Source organism: Lipotes vexillifer, unplaced genomic scaffold, assembly GCF_000442215.2.
Source record: "Lipotes vexillifer unplaced genomic scaffold, Lipotes_vexillifer_v1.1 scaffold90, whole genome shotgun sequence".
NCBI lineage: Eukaryota > Metazoa > Chordata > Mammalia > Artiodactyla > Lipotidae > Lipotes > Lipotes vexillifer.
The window spans coordinates 2,267,717-2,284,723 of NW_006782310.1; the positions used below are offsets into that span (position 1 = coordinate 2,267,717).

At 33.4% G+C, this 17,007-nt stretch overlaps 1 protein-coding gene across 1 annotated transcript in view; it reads right to left on the reverse strand.

Moving 5' to 3' along the window:
* Positions 1–17,007, reverse strand: part of CCDC178 (coiled-coil domain containing 178) — a 369,756-nt gene that overhangs the window by 330,926 nt on the left and 21,823 nt on the right. Inside the window, exons 4-6 of the mRNA XM_007455238.1 lie at positions 10,089–10,111; positions 4,476–4,561; positions 2,224–2,424 (exon numbers count right to left, since the gene is read on the reverse strand). Of these exons, the coding sequence (XP_007455300.1) occupies positions 2,224–2,424; positions 4,476–4,561; positions 10,089–10,111 (310 nt within the window). The remainder of the gene's footprint in view (positions 1–2,223; positions 2,425–4,475; positions 4,562–10,088; positions 10,112–17,007) is intronic.

Consider the following 17,007-nt stretch of genomic DNA (forward strand, 5'->3'; position numbering starts at 1 on the left):
ACTTTTCAGTAATATGTTACAAACAGAAGGCACTTAAAAAACACAGTGATAATAAAGCTAAATTTCATTGCATACGTTAGCTACTTAAATAAAATAAAGCAGATGAACATAAATTTCAGTTTTTTAAGTAGGTCTTTACTAATACTGAATAAAAGGCAACTCAAACAATAAATTATAAGCAACGGCAAGGGTATACATCATCGTTCAAAATGCATTTATTAGGCTCCTAGAATGTGCAGCCATGTATCTCAATTTTATTTTGGTAAATCCTTAAGTAGAACTCCATATAGACCCCAAACTATAATATCTAAGCACTCTTATAAAGGGTATATGAGATTACATATAACTTGATTGGCAAAAAATTAAAGAAAATCAGCCCTCAACATTGACTTTCATTTTCTTGGGGTGGGGGTTAATTTATGTTTATTTTAATTTTTTTCTATAATTTTTTATTTACAATGTTGTGTTAGTTTCAGGTATACAGCAAAGTGAATCAGTTATATATATACATATATCTATTCTTTTTTGGATTCTTTTCCCATATAGGCCATTACAGGGTATTGAGTAGAGTTCCCCGTGCTATACAGCAGGTCCTTATTAGTTACCTGTTTTATATATAGTAGTGTATATGTCAATCCCAATCTTCCAATTTATCCCTCCCCTACTCCCGACTTTTCTACTACTATTGACAAGGAAGAGCCTCTCAAACAATTAGGAAAATGGCAGATGGCTCTCTGTGGATGTGAATATGAATCCACTCAACAATCTACTGGGATCCCGATGACTATTCTGACCCTACTGCAGCCTCAGTTGCCTCTAAAACACCAATATATATGTATGTATGTACACACTTATAAATTATATACCTATGCTACTACATTAGTAGCATATGCACATCACAAATCCTATTCAAAAACCTTATGAATCAGAGCAAACTCACTCCAAGCCCGAATGAATTATTTATTTTTATAAACAGCTGTTGACACCAAATATTTTATAAAATACATTACTTTAAATGTGGGTAGAAAAAGGTCTACCGTTACCTGAGTTTTGCATAATTTTTATATAGTTAGCTCTTTAGTAAAGGGTGACAGCACAGACAAAGGTTGAATTAAATTTAGTCCTAGCATAGGCTCTGGGCCCATTTCCTGCTTCTTGAGCTCTGAGCTCCAGAAGGGAGTGAACAAAGGGAGAGTTTAAGCTGTGAGCTTCATATTACTTTAAAAGATGGAAACAGGCATTAAACCTACATTTAACTTCTTTTATTAAAAGAACATAATTGAGGAACCATCTCATCTTTTCTTGCAGCTCCCTGAAATGTGTACACTATACTTGGGAGACTACAGCTTTACAAGTTTTATAACATTATAATAAAGGTATGTGTATGGGTGGAGTCTGACATAATTTGAATTAATGGCTATTGTACCAGAATAATAATTAATAGCATCCTTTTTTCTCTCAAAGGTGTCTTGGCTTAAATCATGGGTTATATGGGAACCCTAATATAACCCATTTCTAAAGCATGTGAATCCTGAATTAAAATTGTTACCCTATGATAACATAAAAAGCTTCCAGCCTCAGGTAGGATCAGGTAGTCTGGCATGCTTGATGAACACAGTATTTGGAACTGAAAAATCCAACGCCTTAAGACTGTTTAATACTTGACCACAAGTCCCTCCATTCTGTAATCTAAAAGACAGAGTTTCCTTTTTAAACATGTTAACTGCATGACTCTTGGAAACATCCTAAGTTTCTTTGCCTGCTAGAAGTTCCCAAAGCAAATTTACTATTGAATTCTCAAAAGAAGATGCATATATGTTCCTAAAATATCACTTAGAATTCTCTCATTTTCTGAGATTTAAAGATGTGGCTGATGCCACCAACTGGCAATCACTTTAAATTTCTAAATTTCTAGTGACTGAAATATTGTAGTCATTATGGGAAATATGTACCAAATGTTTGCATGACCCTTGGGTACCACAAGTTCAATGGCATTTCCAACAAACACCAAATGACAGCAGGTCCAGGTTTGCTCAGTGCAGCCCCAATTTATGTCTGTAAACTCAACATTATTATTAATAGTATCTTTCAAATATGCACTGGTTTGCATGCAGAATAATATGGTCACTCTAAACAGAGGTCATTTTTTAATTCAGAGCTTCAATTAATCATCCACGCCTCTCCAACAAAGTAAATGGCAATATGAAAAATCCTTATTATTACCTTTCTGCACAGCTAACGGGATTTCTTGACGTTTCCAGATTGACCAAGAATCAATTTGCACGCTAATCCTTTTCTTTCTTGATTTTTGTTGTTTTAAAGCTTCTTCAGCTTCTGCACGATCAGTTTCTAGACTTTTAATGAGTTGGATCGCCTCTGATAGCAATCTTTCCATTTCCTGCTTTAATTCTGGACACTTTTCATCTTAAAAGAGAAATATGTATTCACATTGGTTAATGAATCAGCCAATAAGCTGGATGGTGGGAACAGGGGTACTAGCTGTGTTGCCATCTTTTTAATATTTATATATTTACTATGAGAATTGTAGAAAAGTAAATTAGCCTTTTAAAGACAGTTTTATTATAATACAATCATAACATTAATTATAACCTTTGAAGACAGATTTTGAAATAAATATTTTATAAAATAATTAGAATAGCTAAGTCTTAACCAATATCTTCATGCACATTTTTTTCTGAGGGAAAAACACATGTTCTATTCACAAGCTGTATCATAGAGCTTTATTTTGAAATTATGCTTGTGTTTCCTCCCATTCTATAAGAAAAGAAAACCATAATGCTTTATCTAATATTTATCTAATATTTATCAGATAAATACTGAAAATCCTCAGAGGTTCCTAGAAACAAGACACTTTATGTTCTTTACCTTATCAGATAACAACATCCCTAGTTAGCCTTGCCAGAATTTCATCCTCATTTCCAAACTGTATTTAGTCAGTTACAGTACAAATTAACTCCCTTATGAGAGAGATTTGTGATTCTTGGTTCACAGCTCTGGAATGATATGGTTTAATATTAACAAAATGATTAACATGGGTATTCATTCATCTATTTAAGCAAGAAATGGGTAGAGAGCCTGTTATGTTCTACACAGTATGCTCTCTCCCTGGAGGTAGATCAGTACGAAAGACAGATATGAGTCCCATTCTGGTGAGATTTATATTTGTGAACATTGGCTTTTGCCAAAATGTGACATGACAAGAAGACATAAACAAACACAAAGTGTCAAGAAAGGCAAAGCCTCCAAAGAGCTGGGGCTGGAGGTAAAACAGTGAAACTGGATCAAGAAGAAAGGTGGCTGACAGATCTTTGTTTTATTTTGTTTTGTTTTACTTTTGGACAATAAAGACATTAATTTTCCACTGGAAAATGGAAAGTTTTGTGTATAACTTAAGGTGTCTCCAATTCATTCTATTTAATATCTCTCTGAATTTTTTTGCAGAATACCATCTCAATTAGTCTTACTGTTTCATATGGAGTGAGCAACCACCTGCATTTTTTATTAGCATAAACACTTAATTACCACAAATCTTCCTCATCCTGATACTGTCTTGTGTTTTAGAGTCAAATATACATGTTTATAATAAACATAATTATAGTTTATTTAACTGTTACTGTGACCATTAATACATTGATATTTTCTCCTAGAATCTGTCATTTCAAAAATTAAGAAGTAATGAATCAGGTTTTCATTTTCATTATAAATGGAAAATAGTAAAAACAGTCTCACTATGAATGACAGCAGTAAATGACAAAATATTCATGCTTCTAAAAAGTTCTAAGTTTATTGGTTATCCTTCTCTAAAGGAAGGTGTTCAACAAATTTTTGTGGCAAAGGTAGGAGGAAGTGTTTAATGTCAAGGATATAGTCAAATATGTTGAAGTAATTTTAACACAAATTTTATACCAGTATATAAATTATTATACATTTACATTTGGAAATTCTGACAAGAATATTAGTCTTAATTTATATATAGAGAAGAGCTGTGATGTCCAATATGGTAGCCATGAACCACATATAACTAATTTACATTTAAATGTAAGTTAAAGTTAAACTTAAAAATTAAATTTCTCAGTCTCACTAGCCATATTTTAAGTGCTCAACTGCTGTATGTGGCTAGTAGCTACCCTATTGGACAGTGAGACATAGAACACTTCTATTATCACAGAAAGTCCTATGGGACAGCACTGAATTACAGTTACATTCTTGAGAAGTGGGCAGGGATAATTATATACTCAGGACCTAAGGCAGTATATGGTACAGTACAGTAATGAATAAATATTTGTTGAATAAATATTTAATCAAACAATACAGAGACTCTTTCCTCTATTAGTCACTCATAAGGATTACAAAACTCTTACACATGATTCTTGTGAAAATGAGAAATGTATAAATGAAAAGCCAATGAGCTTTTAAATATAATTATACTTTTCTAGTATGAGGTACAACTTTACCTCTCAATTCTTCTGGTATGACCTCTTTCACTGGTGTAGCAACACTCAGATCTTCTTTCAGCTCTTTTGTGAAAGAAGTTCTGCTCCTTTATAACGGGAAAGAAGCAATCAATTAATAAAGGAAGGCTGTACGTAAAGTTAGTAAAACAAATTTTAGGTGATGTTTTAATATTGAATTTTAAATATTTGTGGTGAAACTTACTATACATATTAATGGTACTATATAAGAGATGAACATAGCAAAATTCTAATAGGAAATGGGTTTTATACTTCCTGGTAAATTAAGAGAAATTTAAAATTTGTTTCAAATGACTTGAAATTTTTTGAAGGGATAGTAAAGCAATACTGTTTTAATGATATCAGTCTTTTCTAGACAGTGTTGTTATCAAAAAAAAGTGTTTACTGAAAATAATTTGAGAGTTATTTCTCTAATTTCAGTTTTGCAGTTTCTGGGGAGACAATATAAAATTCAAGGAGTAAAAATACTATTTCATACTTGATGTTATTAAGGTTTTAGAAAAATGTGCAAATTAAAATGTATTTTTTCTAAAGAATCTTTCTAGCTAAAGTTCTATATATTCAATAATGAAATATTTCTCATTATCAGTATTCTTCTGGTCCAATTCTTGAATTCTAGACTAGTTTTCACTGTACTGAAGAAGAAGTACATCTCAGGAAGTTTCATTTTACCCATGTTGTAGCATGTATCAGAACCTCATTACTTTTTATGGCTGAATAATATTCCACTGTGCAGATATACCACTCTTCATTTATCTATGAGTCCACTGAAGGATTTAAGGTTGTTTCTACATTTTGGCTATTGTAAATACTAATGATACAAATATTTGTATACAAGTTTTTTTTTTGAACACCTGTTTTAAAATCTTTTGTGTATATACATCAGAGTGAAATTGCTGGGTCATATGGTAATTCTAGGTTTAACTTTTTGAGGAACCACCAAACTGTTTTTCATAGTGGCTGAACCATTTCACATTCCCACCAGCACTGCATGAGAGTTCCAATGTTCAACAGAAGTGGCAAGATATGGGCATCCTTGTCTTATTCCTGATCTTAGGTTGGAAACTTTCTGTCTACACCATTAAGTGTAATGTCAGTCAAGAGTTTCTCATAAATGCCCTTTACCATGTTTTGGAAATTCCCTTCCCATTCTGGTTTTTGAGTGTTTTCATTATGAAAAGGTGTTGGATTTTGCCACATGCTTTCCACATCAATTGAGATGTTCACATGAGTTCCCCCCACCTCCTTTTATTACTGTTATACATTACGTTGATTGGTTTTTGTATTCTGAACCACTCTCACGTTCCTGGAATAAATCTTACTTGGTCATGATATATAATTCTATTTATATGTTGCTGGATTCATGTTGCTGATATTTTGTTGAGAATTTTTGCATCTATATTCAAAGTGATTGGTCTACATTTCCTTTTCTTGTGATGTCTTTATCTGGCTTTAGTATCAGGGTACTGCCGACCTCACAGAATGGGTTACAAAGTTTTTCCTTCTCTTCTATTTTTTGAAAGAGTTTGAGAAGCATTGCTATTGATTCTTCTTTCAACGTTTAGTAGAATTCGCCAGTGAAGCCATCTGGTCCTGGGCTTTTCTTTGGTTGGGTGATTTTACTGATTCAATCTCTTTACTCATTACAGACCTGTTCAGATTTTCTACTTCTTCCTGAGTCAGCTTTGATAGGTTGTTTCTAAAGAATGTGTTTATTTCATCTTGGCTATCTAATTTGTTGTTCACAGTATTATCAACTGTTCATTGTATTATATTATAATCTTTATTCATGCAAGATCTATAGTAATGTCCCCAATTTTTTAATGAATTTTTAAATTCAAGTCTTCTCTTTGTCAGTCTAAAGGTCTGTTAATGTTTGATCTTCTCAAAGAAACAACTTTTGTTTTCATTTATACTATTTATTGGTTTCTTTTTACTTGTATTTCACTTATCTGTGTTCTAGTCCTTATTATTTCCTTTCTTTTGATAGTTTTAGCACACTCATTCTTTTCTAGTTCTGTAAGCTATAGAGTTAGGTTATTGGATTTGGAATCTTCTTTTTAATGTAATCATTTATGGCTATACATTTCCCTCTGGGAACTTCTTTTACTTCATCTCATAAGTTTTGGTACTGTGTGTTTTCATTTTCATTCATCTCAAATTATTTTCTAATATCTCCTGTGATTAAAAATTGACTCACTGAGTTTTTTAGAGCATGCTAATTTATACACATATCTGAATTTTCCAGGTTTCCTTCTGTTATTGATTTCTAGTTTCATTGAATTGGGTCAGAGAAGGTACTTTGTATGAATTTAATCTTTTTAAATTTTTGAGATTTTTAAATGTGGCTCAATAATGTTCAGTCTACCCTGAATAATGTTCAATGTGAATGTGAAAAAAATGTGATTTCTACTGTTGCTGCATGGAGAGTACTATATAAGTCAGTTAGGCCTAGATGGTTTTAGTGCTGTGCAAGTCTAATTCCTTATTGATCTTTTTGGTTCTTTTATCCATTACTGAAAGTGGGGGTACTGAATTCTCAAACTTATTATAGAATTGTCTACTTCTTTCACTTCTGTCAGTTTATTGCATGCTTTTGAGGTTATTTTTTTAGGTATGTATAGGTTTATAATTTTTATGTCTTCTTGATGGTGTTACCCTTTTATCAAGATATCAAGTATTCTTTGTCTCTTGAATATGTTTTGACTTAAAGTCTATTTTGTGTTATATTAGTATAGCCACTCAAGCTCTCTTCTGGTTACCATATTCCTGGAATATATTTTTCATCCTTTCATTTTCAACCTACTTGTGTCTTTGGACATCAAATGAGTCTCCTATAAACAACATGTAGTTGGAGAATGTATTCTTATTCATTCTACCACTCTCTACCTTTTGATAGGAGAGTTTAATCCATTTTCATGAAAAGTAATTACTGATAAGAAAGGACTTACTTCTGGCATTCGGCTATTTGTTTTCTATATTATCTTTTTATTCTTTAATTTCTCCATAACTCCCTTCTTTTGTGGTTAGTTGATTTTATTGTTTTAGTTTCCCTCTATTGGATTTCTGTGTTTTTTATTTATTTGTTTTATTAGAGTTTTTCTTAGTGGTTCCTTGGAGATTAGATGTTACAACTAACATCTTAACTTCACAAAAATTAAGTTTGAATTAAAATCAATGTATTTTCAATAGTATTAAAAATTCTGTTCCTTTACAGATCTGCTTCTTCCTTTTATGTTGTCATTTTCACAAATTAGACATTTATACATTGTGTACCCATTAATATAGATTTAAAATTATTGTTTTATCTATTTAATTTTAATTAGATAGAAAAACAAAACAAATAAAAATGCAATTATACTAATTTTTGTATTTATCTTTATAGCTACCTTTACTTTTGGTATTCCTTCATATGGCTGCAAGTTACTGTCTAGTGTCCTTTCAATTCTGCCTGAAGGAACTACCTGTAGGATTTCTGATAGAACAGCTCTGATAATGTGTGGAGCCCCTCAGTTTTTGTTTATCTGGGAATATATTAATTTCTCCTTTATTTCTGAAGGACACTTATGCAGGATTCAGAGTTTTTGTCTGACAAGTTGTTTTCTTCCAGCATTTTACATATGTCAATCCACTGCCTTCTGTCCTCCATAATTTCTGATGAGAAAATGACTTATAATTTTATTGAAAATCCCTTGTACATGATGAGTAACTTCTCTCTTGCTGCTTTCAAGATACTACCTTTGTCCCAGGCTTTCAACAATTTTACTATGATATGTCTTAGTGTGGATCTCTGAGTTTAACCTGCTTGGAGTTCACTGAATTTAATGGAAGTACAGATTCATTTCTTCCATCAAACTTGGGGAGTTTTTAACCAATGTTTCTTTAAATATTCTTTCACGCCCTTTTTCTCTCCCCTGTCACTCTTGGACTGCCATTATGCGTATGTTTGTATTCTTGATGGTGTCCCTTGGTCTAACAAGCTCTGTTCATTTTTCTTCATTGTTTTGTCTTTGTTTCTCAGCCTGAATAATCTCAATTGAACTATATTCAAATTCAGTGATTCTCTCTTCTTCCTACTCAAATCTGTTGATGAACATCTCTAATTTTTCATATCAGTTATTGTAGCTTTTAGCTCCAGAATGTCTTATTTGATTCTTTCTCATAATTTCTATTTCTTTATTGATATTCTATATTTGTTGAGACATTACTCTCCTGGTTTTGTTGGGTTTTTTTGTCCATAGTTTACTTTATCTCTTTGAGGATACTTAAGACAGTTGACTTAACGTCTTTGTCCAATAAGCACAATGTCTAGGCTTCCTCAGAGCCAGTTTCCTTCATTTATTTTTCCCCTTGTTAATGGGGCAAATTTTCTTTTATTCTTTCCCTGCCTCATAATTTCTGTAAAAACCTGGAAATTTTGAGTATTTTAATGTGATATGGATATAAAATTACCCTCCCTCTACTGGGTTTATTTTTGCTGTTTGTGGTGGGTTTTTATTTGCTTAGTGATTCTTCTAAACACTTACTGTAATATCTGTATTCTTTTTCATTTGTGGCCATTGAAGTGTTTCATTAGTTGACTGGTGAACTTGAATTTTGTCCAAGTTACCTTAAATACCTGGGGCCCAAAAAACCAAAAAGGAAAAAAGGAAAAATATATACTCCCAATCTTAGCAGACTGGCTCTAAGTTGGAGTGCTCCTTTAATGTTTATCCAGGCTGCTTACAACTCTGCCTCTACCTTCAATTCTTACCTGTGCAGATACTAAAGGCTAGCCAGAGGTAAAAGATTAAGTTTTCTTGGTCTTTCCTGAGCATGTGTCCAACACTGTTCATATGTGTGCACTTTTTAATTCCGTAGTATATATGAGAGCATTGAAAAACCCTATTCCCCCATGTATCTCTTTTCCCAAACTCTTTATTCCCAGGCATTTTGATCTTTTTAATGCTTGTCCTGACTAATCCACAGCCTCAGACATTGCTGGCAAATATATGACTTCAAATACTTTCAGCAAACACTGCCTGGAAGTGGTTCTATCTCTGTGATTGCTCTTAGTCAGGAAAAAACAAAGACAATCCTTTGTGCTGGTCCTTCAGGGAGTCATCAGACTTATCCGAACACTGAACCATAATTCTTTGAGAATAAGGTCCATACTGTTCCTTCTGGCACTAGCAGTCTGCACCACAAGTCAGGCTATTTGCTTCATGGCCACCACTGATCTGAGGGCTGGAGGATGGCAAGTGGGCAATTTAGCCACAGTCCTTCTTTCATGCAATGTAGTAAACTCTTTCTTCCTTAACTTTTCCCCTTGTTGTTGTAAGTTTTGGACTAGATCCTGCATTTCTGCAGAAGTTGATTCTCATCAAGTTTTACCAACTTTACAGTTGTTTTTGTGGTAGGACAGAGCCCTGGAAATCCCTATTCTGCCATTTCCAGAGACATCCTAATTCTTATATTTTTAAAAATAAATTTTAATATCTAATATAAAAATTTTGCTTTCAATTTCCCTTTTCTTTTGAAATAAACTCATCTACAGCAGATTAATCATCAAAATTTGAACATAAAAAATATAAAAGAAGCACGAGAGGTTCTTACCATTCTTCCAAAGACGTTTCAAACTGTCAAAATAAAAGGTCTCAATAAAAAATCAAATTTTTAACATCTTAAAAACAATAGTACAGCAGGTTCTTATTAGTTATCCATTTTATACATATTAGTGTACATGTCAATCCCAATCTCCCAATTCATCATACCACCACCTCCCAACTAATAAGAACCTGCTGTATAAAAAATAAATTAAATAAAATTCAAAAAAAAAGACAGTAGTAAATTTAACTCACACCTAAACTCACTGACAAAATTACAAATACTCTACTTCACATTCCCCATTATATTTTTGTCAAATTATACTCTGTTGTTTCCACAACAGCTATATACTTACCTTAGCTAGTCCTTTTATTAGTACTCCCACCTAATTGTTCTCATCTTTTATCTGTTTCTAAATTTTACCTTTACATCAAGGGTCACTTCAAATGCCATTTATTCCTAAAAGACTTTCCACAGAATCGTAAGTGCATGATATTTAATATATTACCAAAAAGTGGAAAACACATAATTACATGTAAGTTCACAAATATTTAGTTTTTCAGAGTAATATCCCTCTTCTGGACTATAAACTCCTTGGTAGGAGTCATGTTCTACAGATATATTCTAACACTACCTTGGGCTCTAAGGGGCACAAATTAACAAAAACACAAGGAATATATAGTCAGAATGTTGTGCGTTTCACAGACAATCTCCAATTCAAGAATTTAAATTGAAGATACATGATTACTTTTCCCCAATTCCCATATCATACCAAAATTTCTTGGAAAAAATATATAGGTATGTCAATAAAATCATTGGAACGTATATTTGAGAAGAATTCCCAGAAACAGAGTAATCAGATGAGACTGATAGTCAATACAGAGGATAGAAAAGTATAACTCAGAAGAGACAAGTGGAGACCATTTCAGGAGAGGTAAAAGGCTTCTGTGTGGAACTCACGAGAAATTCCCAGTATGTGGGAATAACCAGGTGATAGGCAAAGTAAATAATTAAAGGGCTGCCTGTGATGAGATGTAAGAGAGTAAGTCCAGTCTTACTGCTTTCTATCCCAAGAATCCAGACTACATGGCTGAGAAGTCATTGCCATGAGAAGAATTCTCTAACCACATTGGAGATCTGCCTAAGACGGAGAGGCCATCTAAGAATAGAAGTTATGGTTCTAGAGAGAAACAAAACAGGGCCTACATAACTAGCAGAATCTTACATAGACCCAAACAGGTGAGTGAGGAAAAATAAAAACAGATTTATCAATGAGGGAAAAGATTCTAAGGGGCTACAAACTCAAAAGTAAGCTTATTAAGGCAAAAGAAAAGGCCCACAACTTTCTTGCCTAAGCATATTACCTCCTATTTACAAAGAGCCTGAGTAAAATTTTTATACACTTCATAAAACCCTCAATGTAAGCAGACCCTGACAGCTTCTAAAAAGCAAACAAATAATAACTGCAACAAAAAACAACAAAAACTTATGCTAGCAACGAGTAATCAGTCTGGTCCATTATTTATAGATACAAGGACAAAAAAGAGTATCCAAATATTTGAGGAAAGATTATAGTATGAAAAATAAGAAAAATTTATACTGAATATAATAATAAATTCCAGACATATATATCTTTTCTCCACAATACTAAAAAACAGAAAAATGAAATTTAGCATGAATGACATTATCCAAATATAAAATAGGCTAAAATAAGTAATCATTTTATTACCCATATATATGAGTTTAGTTTATTATAAAATTTCCATTTCAAATTAAAATGGAGATGGACAATCAATGAATAATATTAGGATAATTCAAATAATTAAGAAAAAAGTATCATATCTGCCTCATGCAATAAAAAAATAAACTTCAGATGGTTAAAGAAACTTAATGTAAATAAAAGGATTAGAAATAATTAAAAATCTTAATAATCTTAATATGAGGAAGAATTTTTAAAACATTACAAAAATCCCAGAATTTGTCAGATAACAGATTGGTCTACATACTAATGTCTCTATGAAAAAGCTACCATAAATAAGTTAAAAGAATAGTACAGGCAGAATAACAATTTACAACTAATAAAAAAGATAAGAGATATCTATCAATATTTCTATAAATATGTAAGAAATAACAATATAGGAAAAAAATTGAGAAAACTACATGAACAACAAATAACAGAAAATTAATGCAAACGGGTTCTACTTATATGTGACACTTGCTCTATCCATATATTTATCTATATCTATAGACACAGTTATATACTCACAGATATACACTAAATGAATACTATATATACAAATATGTTACAAAGCTAGTATTTTAGCATGAAATTTTTGTCAATTTGCCCATTTTCCCCATTACCTCCTACTCAGTTCTCTCTTCTAAACAGATTTTGGTATTTGCTATACTGCCGGAATTTTCTTGGGCCAATAGTATAAGAGACTCAATGGAATCTTAAAAAAAAGCCTGAAGAGACTAAATTCACCTGCATAAGAAAAAACCGATGAATGCAATTGGTTGAAATCTCAATGGGTGTTTGCATGTAACATAACAAGCTTATTCTAAAATTTATATGTACCAAGAATAGTCAAAGTTTAAAAAAGGAAAAAAAGAGGGAACTACCGTAACAAGTATCAAAACATATTATAAAGCATGTAAATTAGTAAAATGAGGTATTATAATAGAAAGAAAAAATTAACCAGTGGAACAAAGAAGCCAGAAATAAATATACTCATATATAAAAACTTGATATATGATTGATGTGATATAGCTGATTTCTAAGAAATGACTGGATTTTGCAATAAAATTGATGTTGATAAAAATAATTTTCCATATTTTTACAAATGAAAGTACCTACCTACTCCATTCTCTCACACACAAAATAAATTCACATTGTTAAACAATTACTCTCAAGTAAAAAACTTCAAAATTTTAAAATAAAGTAAAAATTTTGTAAGAAATAGTGAAAAGATTTCTTAAACAAGTTCCAAAACACTTAAAATAAAGGGAAAATGATAAATTTAAGTACATTAAAATTAATAACTTTTTTTAAATAAAAGATAACATAAAAAGACAAGTCAAATGAGAGAATATGTTTAAAACCTACACAACAAACTAAAGATAATCATTTATTCCTACAAGTCAACAAGAAATTACAAATAAACCAGAAAGAAAATGGCAAATGATAAACAGGCAGAGAAGAGAATGAACATTTGATGAGTATATTAATAGATGCTAAACTATTTAATAATTGGGAAAAATGACATCACTTGATTATGGAAACTCAAGAGTCCTACATAGTGCAGATACCTGTAATCAGGCTAACTTATGTGATACTAGTTCTAAGAAGCCATTTGAAGCTGAAGTATCACAAGAAAGGAGATTGGTTAAGAGACATTTTAATGTACTGTGACATAACTGTCCCCAATTTTAAAGTGAATAATGCTTAACTGAGTAATGCTTAATTAATATTCTGTTTGATCCTCTTTATAGCACATTTTCTATGATAAAGAAAATGATGTATTTTATAATGATAAAAACATGCTACCTAAATTTTTAGAAATAGAGTTATATTTGGTATGGAGAAGTATATTAAGATGAAAAACATCCTCGCAACATTTATTTTTAAAGATTTTTTTTATATAGTCCATTTTTTGAAGTCTTTATTGAATTTGTTACAATATTGCTTCTGTTTTATGTTTTGGTTTTTTGGCCACGAAGCATGTGGGATCTTAGCTCCCCGACCTGGGATCGAAACCACACCCCCTGCATTGGAAGGTAGTCTTAACCACTGGATCACCAGGGAAGTCCTGACCCTCACAACATTTTTGTAGAGGTAAGTGATAAAGCAATAAAGAAAAATTATTTTAATCCGTTTTTGATCTGATGGTAGAAGGCAAAATTTCAGGTACCTAGTAATCAAATTATCAGGATACTTAAATGGTTCACATAGGGAAGGCCTACAATACCAGAGGAAAATTTGAGTTTTCCATGTATAGCTTCCTATCTGAAATATTTAGACAAGTCTTAGAAATCTCTCAAAGTCACTTTAAATTATTTTTAATAAAATTTCTGTTATTATTAAGCTTAGAATATTACTTATTACCATAAATATTTGAGATATTTAGAAATATTGATTACGACTTATGATCAATTTTATCCAACTAACCACAAAATCCTATGCATTTCCTATTTCTGTCTCTTTCAAAGAGCAAAGAGAAACAAAAGGGGGGGACTAAAAATGTCAAATTGGACATACTTAAAATATGTATGATATTAAGAGTCATCAAATTATGGGTGAAATAAAATACTTTATTTACTTATAGCTCTAAACCACATTGCCCACAAACTCCTGCTTGCTACATGTAACATTCTAAATGACCCTGATTTTTTAACTCCATATTTTTATTGGAAATTATTATCAAATATTTTGAATATTTAAATGCTATTTAAGTTCTTGAGACAAAGAAAGGATTCATAAAATCTTCTAAATATTTTCTACTCGAAAAAATTAACTTCATGTTGGGAATCTCCCTTTTACTGTAAAATATTTGTAGATGTGAGTACTAACACTGAATACTATCTCCCACAACTGTGACCTACTTTCATCTGAAAAGACCACTCATACCTTTAAATCTACAGTCAATAGGGGGTTTCCTATAACTACCCTATTCAAAAGTCCAAGTCATCTCAAAAGCATAGGCAATATTTATCAAACAACACGCCAAATTTTTTTTTAAACTTAAGAACAAGTACATCCTTCCCATGCATTTAAAAGCATGTGTAAAACGTGACATAATTTTAAAAAAATCATTCCTGAATCCACTCATTCAGAAGTATTTAATGCCTATAATCTGCCAGGATTTAGTAGGTACTATGGTTAGTGGTGAATTATAAATAGACTTTAACTTCCTAGATCTTACAATCACATAGGACAGAGATATGAAGAAACAAATAAAATACACTGTGCTAATTTGGTCAGTAAAATGTCATATGAGATTCAAGGGAAGACAGTTATCCAAAGCTTTGGAGGAAAAAGGTAGTTTTGGGGAAGAAATGAGGGTTAACAGAGATAAGAGAAGATGTGTGGGTTAAGGTCCAGGGTTAAGAGAGTTAATCAAAGCTAAAATAGAGTATATGAAGGGACATGAAGCTTAAGAGTAAATATTATAAAAGGACTTTTATGTCATGCCAAGGAATATGAAATAAGCACTGTGACATGAGACATTCAGAAGAGGGTTTTAGGCAGATTACTGGCAACAATATATTTAGAAAAGAGAAGGCATATGGCCTATTTTATGGAAGAAGGAAGGGAGGAGGAAATAACTAAAGCAGAGGTACCAGTGAAGGGCTCTTACAGTAACCTGGCAAAAATGAGAATGGCCAGAATGAAGATCCTACAGTATGGATGGGAAGAACTGTCTGCACTTGAGACACATTCTAGAGATGGAATCAAAACAAATTAGTAGGAGACTGGTTCAACATGGCGGAGTAGAAGAACATGTGCTCATTCCCTCTTGCGAGAGCACTGGAATCACAACTAACTGCTGAACAATCATCCAAAGGAAGACACTGGAACTCACCAAAAAAGATACCCTACATCCAAAGACAAAGGAGAAGCCACAGTGAGATGGTAGGAGGGGCACAATGACAATAAAATCAAATCCCATAACTGCTGGGTGGGTGTCTCACAAACTGGAGAACAATTATACCACAAAAGTCCACCCACTGGAGTGAAGGTTCTGAGCCCCACATTAGGCTTCCCAACCTGGGGGTCCGGCAACAAGAGGAGGAATTCCCAGAGAATCAGATGTTGAAGGCTAGCAGGATTTGATTGCAAGACTTCAACAGGACTGGTAGAAACACAGACTCCACTCTTGGAGGACACACACAAAATAGTGTGCACATCAGGACCCAGGGGGAAGGAGCAGTGACCCCACAGGAGACTGAACCAGACCCACCTGCTAGTGTTGGAGGGTCTCCTGCAGAAACAGGGGGCATCTGTGGCTCACCACAGGGACAAGGACACTGGCAGCAGAAGTTCTGGGAAGTACTCCTTGGCATGAGCCCTCCCAGGGTCCACCATTAGCCCCACCAAAGAGCCTGGTAGGCTCCAGTGCTGGGTTACCTCAGGCCAAACAACCAGCAGGGAGGGAACTCAGCGCCACCCATCAAAGGACAAGCAGATTAAAGTTTTACCGAGCTCTGCCCAACACAGCAACAACCCGCTCTACCCACCACCAGTCCCTCCCATCAGGAAGCCCGCAAGCCTCTTAGATAGCCTCATCCACCAGAGGGCAGACAACAGAAGCAAGAACTACAATCCTGCAGCCTGTGGAACAAAAACCACATTCACAGAAAGAGACAAAATGAAAAGGCAGAGGACTATGTACCAGATGAAGGAACAAGATAAAACCTGAACTAAATGAAGTGGAGATAGGCAGCCTTCCAGAAAAAGAATTCAGAAAAATGATAGTGAAAATGATCCAGGGCCTTGGAAAAAGAATGGAGGCAAAGATCAAGAAAATGCCAAGAAATGTTTAACAAAGACCTAGAAGAATTAAAGAACAAACAAACAGAGATGAACAATACAGTAACTGAAATGAAAAATACACTAGAAGGAATCAATAGCAGAATAACTGAGGTAGAAGAACAGGTAAGTAACCTGGAAGACAAAATGGTGAAATTCACTGCCACGGAACAGGATAAAGAAAAATGAATGAAAAGAAATGGGGCTTCCCTGGTGGGAAGTTGGTGGTTGAGAGTCTGCCTGCCGATGCAGGGGACGCGTGTTTGTGCCCCGGTCTGGGAAGATCCCATGTGCCACGGAGCGGCTGGGCCCGTGAGCCATGGCCGCTGAGCCTGCACGTCCGGAGCCTGTGCTCCACAACAGGAGAGGCCACAACAGTGAGAGGCCCACATACCGCAA